The sequence below is a fragment of the Solanum stenotomum genome, chromosome 9 (assembly GCF_019186545.1).
Source record: "Solanum stenotomum isolate F172 chromosome 9, ASM1918654v1, whole genome shotgun sequence".
NCBI lineage: Eukaryota > Viridiplantae > Streptophyta > Magnoliopsida > Solanales > Solanaceae > Solanum > Solanum stenotomum.
Genome location: NC_064290.1, coordinates 19,404,350 through 19,416,931, shown reverse-complemented (window position 1 = coordinate 19,416,931; position 12,582 = coordinate 19,404,350). Strand labels below are relative to the sequence as shown.

Below are 12,582 nucleotides of genomic sequence, written 5' to 3'. Positions count from 1 at the left end.
GGACACTCTTTTTCAAATCATAAACAAAATAAAACACCTTCATTAGATTTTTATGTTTGAAGTTTAAATTGGGTCGGGTAATATTAATGTGTTGGGGAAAATTGATTTGGTGGGGCGGGTTAACTTATAATCGGGTATGACTTAAATTGGATGAGTTCTTTTAATCTTACCCGTTCACGTGTCCCACTGTTAGTTATAAGGGTAAGTATGTGCCAAAAGTATAATAGGAAGGGTATATTTAGCCCGAAAATATAACGAAGGGTATATTTAAACTATTTCCAATAGTGCATGGGTATATTTAACCCTTTTTTGTTTCTTCAAATACCTTTTTTTAAAATTATTAGTTTTAGGTAAGATATCATCAATTAAACGTTGGAAAACATCATTTTACTAAGGCAATCATTATATGAATTGTTAACATAATTCTATGAGTAAATAAGTTGACAAACTTTAAATAAAGATAAGAGTTAGAACCATAAAATTTGATTCAAGAAGTCGATAACTTGGTATACCTACTTTAGTATGTTTATTGTAATGCTTAAAAATTTAAGAAGAAATAAGAAAAGAATTTGCAATTCCCCTTTGTCAATAATTTTTTACTAACTCATATTGTTTACAGAACATTAATACTCTAACTTATCAAAGATTTGATGAAAGAGAATGCAAGAAGATAAATAATATGAGTGCTAGCGAAAACAGAAAAGAATTAATTTCTTCTGTTTGAGTGAAGTTAAAGAGAATAAAATAATAAAATTATTTTTTTTAAAAAAAGATTCTTTTTATTATAAATAATTGATAACACAAAGTTTATTCTTGATAAATAATTGAGGCCCAAAAATTGGAGGCCTAAGACTTATGCCTCAATTTTGTAGAGTAAATTTTAGGAATAGCAAAAATGAAAATCATATTATCGCTCTATAATTATAATTTTGTTATTTGTGCTCCATAGCCAAATTATGCTAGCTATGGAGCATCTGATTTGTATAAATCGTGGCGATTTGTATAAATTGGACTCTAATTTGTATGTGTCTATGAAAATTGCATTTGTATATGTATATGTTTTTTGTTTTAGGCTAGAGTGGCGAGCGAGAGGGGAGAGAGGTGAGCGAGAGAGGGCAGAGAGTGGATAGAGGTGAATTGTATATGTATATCGGTTATATAATTGTATATATGTAACTACTATATATGTATCAATGATTGTGTTTGTATAACTGCATAAAATTTGAATTCGTATATAATTGAATCGAGTTAAACATTTGTATTTGTATATCAAATCTCTCTCGCTTTATACAAACACAAATTATACATTGTATTTTGTATAATTTTTGTTTGTATAAAGCGAGAGAAAGAAAGTCAAAAGAGAATTGGACAAGGGAAGATTTGTATTTGTATAATTACAAGTGTATAGGACAGAGAGATATGTATTTGTATATACAGTGTCTCTCACTTTATACAAACACAAACACAAACATAAATTATACATTTGTGTTTGTATAAAGTGAGAGAGGCAAGAGAGATCAGCTAACTGAAAAAGAGGAGAGTGACGAGCGAGATTTCAGAAAGAGGGGAGAGAGGCGAATGGCAAAAAGTTTGTTGCGAATTGAAATTAAATGAAACTGTAGCTATATCATTTATTTTGAATTAATAATTTGTTATAATGCACAATTTACCCATTTTTTGTAAGCAAAGAGTCGCCCCTGTGTTGTTCTACAAAGCAGAATGCAATGCATGCAGTTCCAATAGGTCAAACACAAATTAAATCTTTTTACGCGAAATATAAATATATACTCATTTTGTATTCTAATTTATATGACATCTCTTGAGTTTCGAGATTCAAAGATGCCTACCTCACAATTTGAACTTCAAATTCAATAATTGATTCAAATTTATCGACTAACAATCAACATGATTTAAAAAGTTTAGATTCAACTTTAAAGAAGTGTACTAAAAAATCTCAATAATGAAAATTTTGAGATGGTCTTCTTCTAATCCCATCCAATTTAAATAAAAAAAAAAGAGCATAATTCGCTACCTGTCTAACAAACCAAATTAGAATTCACAGAAAATAAGAGAAACGGAGTTAACAATATGTTTCTTAATAACTTCTTAATGAGTGAAAAAGTATATCTAAAGATTATATAAAATGGGCAAATTATGTATGGTCTAAAACTTGAGTCCGTTAGAATATACTCTACTATACATACACTATCATGATTTATACTTTTAAAATATTACATATTTTATCACATATTACATTTTTATTATTAATTAAGAATTTTGTATTACATATTAAAAAAAGTACACCTAGATAAATACATATTTACTACTAGACGCACTAGAATAGAGAAAAAGGGGAACGAGTTGGGAAGGGAGGCGAACAAGATAATCATATATTCCAGTCGATCCTCAGATACATGGGAGAATATTGAACGCGATGGGAGGAGACAAACGAGATTTGTTATGTATTTCAGAAGCATGTGAATTATCTTGATTACAGTGTATTGAGAACAAAATATACTTAATATTGACCTCATGTATATAGACGCATCAAAATATAATAAAATATAAAATATTACGAATTAATGTATATCTAAGTAATAAAATTTATGTAAGTTTCCCAAAATATTTCTATATATTTAATTTATTCATCGGGATACGTAGCAGGTTGACCAAACTAATCAACGATGCTTAACGTCTCATCTACTCTCCCAAAACCTCAAAATACGGCTGGCGGCCCTAACATAACTCCTACTGCCTAACAGGGTATGGTCAGTCCTCTTTTAAATATCTTAAGAATCCAAAATGGTCATAATTTTGCATTGACTCATGACCAATCTCTTTTGATTTTGACCATTATTAATACTACTAGGTGCTCCAACTTATAATATATGTTCGTGTATACTGAAACTTTGAAAATTAGCTAGAGAGATGAAGATGGTTTAAATGATGGAAAAATTACTTAAATACATATCTATTTAATATTTAAAATTATCTATTATTTAAAAAAAATTAAAAATTTCCTCTCGCTGATACATTCCTATTCTCCTCTCGAATACATTCCTCCCTCTCTGATACATTCTTCACTTATGTATCTGGATGTTTGCTGATGTATCCAGAAGTCCAGTGATGTATTCAGATGTCCTATCCCCTCCCTGGTACATCTCTCCTCTATCGGATACATCGCTCACCAATGTATCTGGATGTTCAGTGATGTCCAAAAGTCAGTGATGTATCTAAAATTCAATAAATTTTAAGGGATGTATCCGGAAGTCTAGTAATATATTCGAAATCCATCAATTTTAAGAGATTTTGATAATTTAAAAAAAGTAGGAAAATAATATAATGTAATTAGCTCTTATCACTAATGAGATTTATGTAAATTATATTACCCTATAAACAACGAAGATATGAGACTCTTCATACTCATGCCAAGACATTTTGAGTGTGAACAGTTTAATATGATGACCTAACATCAGAAAATTATCGAAGTCATATTTAAGACAACTATCTGATCATAAGCAACAAAGATATCAGATAGAGCCCACATTGAAAATGATAATTTAGGATGAATCATGCTTTAATTACATAATAAAAAATTAATCTGACTTCAAAAATTAGTTTATCAAAAGAAAATTGTACAAAATCATATAAGGAGATCAAATATAATGACCCTTATCCCAACGACACAGACTCTAGCAATAAGCGCAAAAGTTATTCCACAAATTTATATTTTGTAAAAATAAAATTGATCATTTTATATTTGCATATTCTTTTGCAAGAATATTAAAGGAGTGATAAATATTAATGGAATATGAACATGAAGATATATTTACTATTTACTAATGGCATTGACCATGTTCAATTTTATTAGAGAATTGATATATTACTACAACTCATGTTCAATTTTACATTTTATTGAACTAAATTAAAGTTCGACAATAAATATTTTATTTTTCTTAGAATAACTTAGTGATAGTTGATTATACTTTTTGTTATGAACTTTTGTTTATTTGGTAAAGTTGTATAAAAAAAAATTGAGGTGATTTTAATAGTTTTCACAACTTGTGAGATTTGTTTTTGTTTATGATCAAACAATACAACTTCAAAATTCAATTTGTATGTCCATACAAAGTTCAATTTCATTTCATAATTTCAAATCACAATTTTATCTCACATGGTCAAACGGACCTTACAAATATAAATAAATAAAACAAAATTAGGAAATTTGCTATTCAGTCTTGTATAGTGCCTGTATGATATAATTACAGAATTCAAGGTGTTTGAAACTTGTTGTTTCACGTGCTAAAACATTTTCATGCGTAAAATACAATATGAAAGTACTTGAGCTAGTGAGAACACACGTAAAAATAGAAAGACTGAAAAAGGTTTACCAAATATGAATCTGAATAATCATGTTCACATTTTTCAGTTTAGAACAAATCTTTTTTGGAATTGTTCCATGCCGTACTAATAATATACTAATTCATTTTTATCTAAAATAGATTTTTTACTCAACCCAATTGCACATTTTAAATTAGTAGATTCAATCAACTATTATTAGAAAATAAATTGATTAATAATATACTATAGTTTATAAATAAAAACATAGTTAAGGCCAGGGGTTGTTCAACATTAGAAGATGAGGAAAACAGATGGAGATAAGCCAAAACAACACGTGACACGTCACAGTTTAGTTATTTATGGCGCGTTACATGACCCTTCTCGACAAGTAGTTGACTATTACGATGGTATTCATATTGGAATGTGATTAAATTTAAATTTGTGCCGATGACTCCTATATTGGAGGGTTAAACACTTCCTAATAAAAGCAACTCAGTATCAAGGGGGATTTGAATTTGAGATCTTTGATTAAAAATGAAAAAATACTTATCTCTCTATCACAATCATTATTGATGACGGTTGAGATTTTAACTTCAATGTAAAGTCCAAGAATTTGAGAAGAATTTTTTTACTAGAAAATTAAAATTTTTCTTTTCTTTCTTTCTTTCTGGGGGAAAAGAAGGGTCCTTGTGGCTGGGTTACATGCAAGAAACCTCCTAGAGCTTACTTTCTTTGACCACCTAATTTTTCCAAAAAAGTCTTAAAATTGTCTCATTTTTTGGGTTAGAAAAAGTGAAATTTCATAACTTTGAATTGATCAAACAACTCGTGGGTTACAAAGTTTAAAAAATTGTTTTCTTAAATCTTTTCCAATTTCCTGTTCACAGTACGCTGTACGGTAGATTTAAAAACCAGTTGATACCTGTTTGGATAGACTTATTTTAGATATTTTTAAATTAAAATAATTATATTAAATACTTTTGAATTTTTTTTACTATATTTAAAAGTACTTATAAACACTTTACTTTTAAGTTAAAATTATAAAAATAAGTCAATTCAAACTGAGACGACCACAAAAGAAAAAACAATAAAAGACCAGTTACAGTACAGTTCCCTGGTCCACTTGCTAATTTTAATTATTTTTTCCACAAATCCACGCTTGAATCTTCTCATATATATAACTACCAAGGTTGTATAGTCAAGAGATATCTTTGTGAAAAAAACTTGAAGATTTTTAAAGACAATAAAAAAAAAAAAAAAGTTTCAAAGTTTTCCTTTGTTCTTGTGTTTATCTTATATTGTAAAGAATAGTTGGGGGTAAAACTGAAAGATGACAGTGATAAGAACAAACAGTTTTAAAGGAAGAGAGTCAGAAACCATGATGACGACGAAGAAGAATTCGATAAATGTAACAAATTGCGAGCCTCTAAAACTTATGCTACAGACAACACTGTCATTCAAAAATCTGGTTCAAGTTCAAGATTCTGTTGTCGCCCTTCCTGAACCTGCTATCATGTTTTCACCACGACCTGTTTGCGAACTCGATGCTGCAGCTGTTAAGCTTCAAAAAGTATACAAGAGTTACAGGACTAGAAGAAATCTAGCTGATTGTGCTGTTGTTGTAGAAGAATTATGGTTCGTGTTATAATAATCCTGTTCCATTTCAATCTCAATTTTATGTTTATTGAAGAAATCGTACATGTATGTAGGTGGAAGGCATTAGATTTTGCAGCTTTGAAGAGAAGTTCTGTTTCATTTTTCAACGTTGAAAAGCCGGAAACTGCTGTTTCTCGATGGGCTAGAGCACGTACAAGAGCTGCTAAGGTTGGAAAAGGATTGTCCAAAGATGAAAAGGCTCAAAAATTGGCTCTGCAGCATTGGCTAGAAGCTGTAAGTTGGGCAAATAATTGATTTTTCTTTCATATAAGCTAAAGTTAAGTTTTCGTATGATCTAGCAATTGACTCTTCGTTTTGTTTCTGTGTAGATTGATCCACGACACCGATATGGCCACAACTTGCACTTCTATTATGATTTGTGGTTTTTGAGCGAAAGCTCTCAGCCTTTCTTCTACTGGTGAGTACTTCATCGCGAATATAACATACTAAATTTTTGAGAAAGTTGAATTTGTGGTGAAATTTTCTCCAATCTGATCAGTTTTCCCTTCTTTTTTTCTTGCGATTAAGGTTGGACGTTGGAGATGGGAAAGAAATAAACCTCGAGAAATGTCCAAGGACAAAATTGCACCATCAATGCATCAAGTATCTCGGACCGGTAAGTTCTTATGCAACTTAATTAACCGGATGTATGCTTTGTCTATGGATCATTAGATGTGTTTGAACTTCTTTTTGACTTAATTGCTTATGCTTTACAATTTCAGAAGGAGCGCGAATCATATGAAGTAGTCATTGAGAATGGGAAGCTTGTATATAAACAAAGTGGTGTATTAGTTCAGTCAGTAGTGGGTTCAAAGTCGATATTTGTTCTTAGCACAACAAGAACATTATATGTAGGAAAGAAGCAAAAGGGCACATTCCAACATTCTAGTTTTCTATCAGGTGGTGCTATCACAGCAGCTGGAAGACTAGTTGCTCATTCTGGAATTCTGGAGGTAATTAACTAACTATCCAACAATATCCATATACACACAACAAACAGATCCGTAGCGAAGATAAATATACTTATCTTGTCTATGTATATGTTGTCTTCTGCAGGCTATTTGGCCATACAGTGGTCATTATCACCCAACTGAAGAGAACTTCAAGGAGTTCATTAGCTTTCTTGAAGAGCACAAAGTTGATCTTACAAATGTTAAGGTACGTAAATGTTGAAATAGTTGACGTACTATATATATGGTGTTATGTTCAACAACATTGCTAACTGTCATATACATGATTTATTTTCTTAAACAGAGATGTGCAGTTGATGACGACAATCTCTCAGAGGCGTCAAACAGCCAACCATCTGTTGATCTTTCAATTGTTAAAGAATCTGAAGAAAGAAGCACATCGAAATCCAAGAAACCAGAGGATATCATCATCAATAAGAAAGCACAAGCATTTAGCTTCTCCAAACATTTGTCTAGCAAATGGACAAGTGGAACTGGACCTCGTATTGGCTGCGTTAGGGATTACCCTACAGAACTACAATTCCGAGCACTTGAACAAGTTAATTTGTCGCCTCGGGTGGTCAATGGAGGCTTCAACTTCTCTGGTCCAATCCCCTCACCAAGGCCAAGCCCAAACATTAGGCTATCACCTAGGATTGCACATATGGGACTACCGAGTCCCCGGACACCAATTTCTGTGCCTAGCTAAGAAGTGACTGACCCCCTTGACTCCACACAGCAAATTAGCCTGCGGGAGGAACAAACTAACTCAAATCTTCAACTTATTTGTTCATTCATATTTGTATTCTATAGATAGTGTTCCATCTAATTGCATTTGAATTTAGAAATAAGATAAGACATGATCTTTATTCCTTTGTATAGAGGTTTTTTGTTAAAATAATCTGAAAATAGAAACTTTTTATTTAAGAAAGTTACCAAATAACAGTTTTATTGGATACACTTCTCTTTGTGATATTTCACCTCATGCTTGTTTTTTGGACACTCAATGTGTGTATCCATTTTGCAACAGATAGGGAAAAGCCTACTTGAGATTTTTCATAAAAGAAATACAATGTTGTTTTGACGATAGATCAAAGGACAAAGTACATTACAGATCGATAGTGAAATATCAAATTGCTCTCACGAACATACAACTCAGTGAGGAGGGGAAAAAAGAGAGAAATCGATATATAATGAATTAATGGTGATTTATTGGATGGGAAAACACAACTTAATGGTGATTCCACTTGGAGATTTTGAGATCATACTTGGGATTGACTTCTTAAGGAAGGTTATATTTATTCCTTTGCCTCACCTTGATGGACTGATGATCATGAATGAAGGCAATCCAAGTTTCATAAAAGTTGTTCATCCATACGGAGAAGCGGGGAAAATTGCAAAGGGCAGGGGTGCTATGTTGTCTGCTATTGTTGTTGACAAAGGCTTGGGGAAGGGAGAAACAACCTTTCTTGTTGCCTTGGTCATGATAAAACCTGATGTCAAAGTTGAAGTGCCTGATTTGTGTGGCAAAAGTGCTTAAACAGTTCCTTGATTTGATGCCACCGGAGGTGCCTATGAAAATGCCGCCGAGGAGGGACATTGATCATAAGATTGAGTTGCTTCCAGGTTCAATTGCTTCTGCGTAGGCTCCTTATCGTATTGCTCCTAAGGAGTTGGCTTAGTTGCGTAAATAGTTGAACAAGTTGCTAGATCATGGTCTGATTCATCCTTCTAAGGCTCCATATGGTGCACTTGTTTTGTTCCAAAAGAAGCAGCATGGGATGCTGAGGATGTGTGTGGACTACAGGGCTTTGAACAAGGCGATAGGGAAGGACAAATATTCGATTCCCTTGGTGCTGGATATGATGGATAGGATGAGGAAGGTATGCTAGTTTACTAAGTTAGATCTTAGGGCACGCTATTGACAGGTTAGGATAGCAGAGGCCGATGAGCCTAAGACAACATCTGTAACTAAATATAGATCGTCTAGGTTCCTTGGAATGCCGTTTGTGCTTACCAATGCCCCGACTACCTTTTGTAACTTAATGAATGACATATTGCTTGAGTATCTTGATGACTTTATGGTAGTATTCTTAGACGATATTGTCATTTATTGTGACACTCAACTTAAGATAAGAAATCTCACACCAAAACACAAGAGAGATGTTGGATATATAAGTAAGCAGACCTTACCAACTAGTGACACGTTTTAAATCTGTGCGGGCCTAGGCCAAAAGCAGACAATATCACTAGCAGGCTGGACCATTACAAATGGTATCAGAGTCACTCATGTGGCAGCCTTGTTGATGTGCGTCAGAGTTCAATTGAGTTTAGGCAAATCCCGATAAGGCTAGGCAAACCTCAATGCTGAGTCTAAGCAAATCCCATTCGGTGGGGCAAACCTCAGCTAGGACGCTGAGTCCATAGAAAGGGTGTATGTGACACACCAGCTTAAGATAAGAAATCCAACATCGGTAAAACACAGGAGAGATGTTTGATATATAATTAAGCAGGTCTTACCAACTAGTGACACATTTTAAATTTGTGCGGGCCTAGACACAAAGCAGACAATATCACTAGCGGGTTGTGCCATTACATTTATAGTCCAACTCTTGATGAATATGTGAAACACTTAAGTGTGGTGTTGTCTCATTTGAGGGGATACACAATCTATGTAAAAATGGAGAAGTGTGAGTTTTCTCAAAAGGAGATCAAATTTCTTGGTCATCTAGTTACTCAAAATTAAGTTCGAATGGATCTAATGATACTGTAGACCATTGTGGATTGGCAATTTTGACCCTCCTTTATTTTAATTCATTGTTTTAGAGCTTCTAAAATGTATCAAAAAATTTCATTTTTCATTATTATTTTACCACTATGACTACATTATTCTTGTTATTGTCGGATTTCGATAATTACTAATAAAATTATATGTTTTATTGTTGAAATTACTATTATCTATTTATATATCTTTTTTTCATAAATAGTGGATTTGTTGTCACTCTAATTCAAGTTTCACATTTATTAAATTAAGAGAAAGAACATAAAGTGACAACTGAACTTGTCCCAAATTTTCAAAAAGACACCTTAACTATGCGAGCGTCATATTACCCGAGTAAACAATCTTGAACTGATATTATTACATCACTTTTTGTCCACCATACATAAAGAGTGTATGCACTTTCTCGAAGAGACTGAGCAACCTAAAATAACTAATACAATTTATTTTTACAAGTATTTTATTATAAAATATATTTTCTTATTATTTTAACTTTTTTTCTTATTATTTTTTTTCTTTGTTTCTTCTTCTTCTTCAAAAATTCATTGCCATCTCCATAAAAGCTTCTCACTTTCAATGTCACCATTTTTACCACAACTTCACCTTTCTTTTTTTTTACTTCTATTAATGTAACGACCGGTTTTCGTAGTAACTTGGGATTTTCCAACCTAGTCCAGATTTGGATGAAATCGGAGTCAGTTAGGTCTAGGGAAATCTGGTAGTAGCTGGGTGGTTTAAATGTGATTTTGATTACATGAGTAGATAGCTAACGCGTTAAGGAATTCGTACAACTTTACGAAATTGAATTCGGGTGAGTAGAACTTTCGAAACTGACATTGGCGTAAAAGGGTAGTTGCTGAGTGTCGTTGGTTGAAAGTATGTTGTGAAATGGGGGTTTAGGAATTATTATTTTGCTCATTGTTTCATGTAAGCCGGTTTGGCGGTGATTTCTGCCGCCAGGGCGGGGCCGCAGTAGCAGGCTAGTGCCGTCGTGGGGGTTAGACGCGACTTAAAGTCATAAATAAACCCCAAAAACATTTTATTTTGCAATTTTTGAACTTGAGAGCTAAGGAACAAACCCCATGCGATTCTTGACAGTTTTTCACCATTTTTAAGGTCAAAGGTAAGATTTTAACTCCCCGAATCCATTTTTTGATCCGTAGAACGTAATTTAATGGGTAGTTATCGAGGGGGGAGAGTATTGATCTAAGAATTATGGTGGGAAAAGCCCTAATTTGTATAATGGGATCATGGGTATGATCTAGGGTTGATAGAATTATTAATAATTCGGGTAATTAGTAATTGTTTATTGATTCCCATATTATATTGATTGTTTGTAGACCAACAACAAGCGGAACGAATTTGGAAAGGGAAGAATCAAGTTCTTAGGGTTTCAAGCCTGTTTCGATGTAGGTGATGGTTGTGATTCTATGATTGTGTGATGTATGTTTGTCTTGCTTCATTATGATACATGTATGTATGTGGATGTTGCATTATTGATCGCACTTGTTGTAAATGAGGATATATGATTGTGATGAATGCCATGAATCATGACTTGATTATATGATTATGAGAATGTACTTGTGATTATGATTGTGGCTTGTTGAGTGGATCGGGTGTTGCGTTACGACGCACTAACTTGGATCGGTTGCCACGTTTCGGCATAATTATAGGATCAATTGCCATGTTCCGGCATAATCATTGGATCGTGTACCACGTTCTGATATGCTAACAGTTTGGGTTTGGGTTCTATGAGAGGACCATTGACTTGACATAATTGTATAATTGAGATTTGTGAAATGCTCCATTGTTCTTGAATGTTGTTAATATTGTATATGTTCGATATATGCATGTGATTATATTGTTGTGTTGACTTATGTATGTTACACTGAGTGGAATAGCTGTGTGATCCTACCAGTACACTGTGGTTGTGTACTGAAACTACACTTGCTCTTTCTTTGTTGAGTACAGGGCATCTTCAGGCGGCTATTGACAAACCTCGCTTAGAAGATCAGTGATTGTCGTTCAAATTCAAGGGTGAGCCAGTTTTTCCAGGCTGCCATGAGTTCTCTTTCTGTCTACGTCCACATTTCGAACGTAGATTTTCTAGCTAGTTATTAGTTCATTAGTTTGGGGTTGTAACCCTTCTTGTTTAGACTCTTTGAACTTTAGATGTTTTGGTACATTGACTTTCAGGTTCTAGGTGTATTTGCCGCATTGTTTAGTTGTTAGATCTTTTGGAAGTTTATGGGAACTTCAGTCTTTAGCTATTTAGCTTGCTTCCGTAACTTAAATACTTTAGTTTTTGGTTTAGTTTCTTGGTTTGGGTTCTAGTAGCGGTTCTCCCACCGGAGGGTTAGTGTGGTTGCCAGTCACGACGGTCTGGGTCGTGACAAAGTTGGTATTAGGGCCTAGGTTTGTTGATCTCGATATACCAAAATGAGTCTAGTAGAGTCTTGCGGAATGGTACAGAGACGTTTGTATTTTTCTTCGAAAGGCTATAGTTCTTTAGGAAATCTCTATGTTTTTTCTTGGCTCCTTTCGTGCTATAACTTGATTCTATTTCGTATCTGGCAATTCAAATTGGTATCTAGCCTCCTTCACTCTTTTGTCCGCAGATGGTTAACACTAGATTCAACGGCGTCAGGCCCGTAGCTCCCGTCAATGCTCCAGTTGAGGAATCTACAGCGAAAGGTTACGGTCGAGGCAGTGTTAGAAAAAGAGCTAGGGGTAGAGGTCGTGGAAGAGTAACGCCTGTTGGGGATAGAGCTCCTGTTGAGAATGCTTCTAGGAATGAGAACCCTCATGCGCGTCATGAAGAGATAGCTGAGGATGTTGGACAAGAGGAAGAGGTGT

The 12,582-nt window shown here is 33.7% G+C and overlaps 1 protein-coding gene across 1 annotated transcript; it reads left to right on the top strand.

The window, feature by feature from the left end:
- Positions 1-5,560: 5,560 nt before the first annotated feature.
- LOC125875967 (IQ domain-containing protein IQM4-like) lies at positions 5,561-7,907 on the top strand. The gene is made up of 7 exons (XM_049557049.1): positions 5,561-5,976; positions 6,051-6,231; positions 6,327-6,415; positions 6,526-6,613; positions 6,720-6,950; positions 7,054-7,155; positions 7,252-7,907. Exons 1-7 carry the CDS (start codon positions 5,672-5,674, stop codon positions 7,654-7,656), a joined length of 1,401 nt encoding a protein of 466 aa, XP_049413006.1. The 5' UTR covers positions 5,561-5,671; the 3' UTR covers positions 7,657-7,907.
- Positions 7,908-12,582: the final 4,675 nt, after the last annotated feature.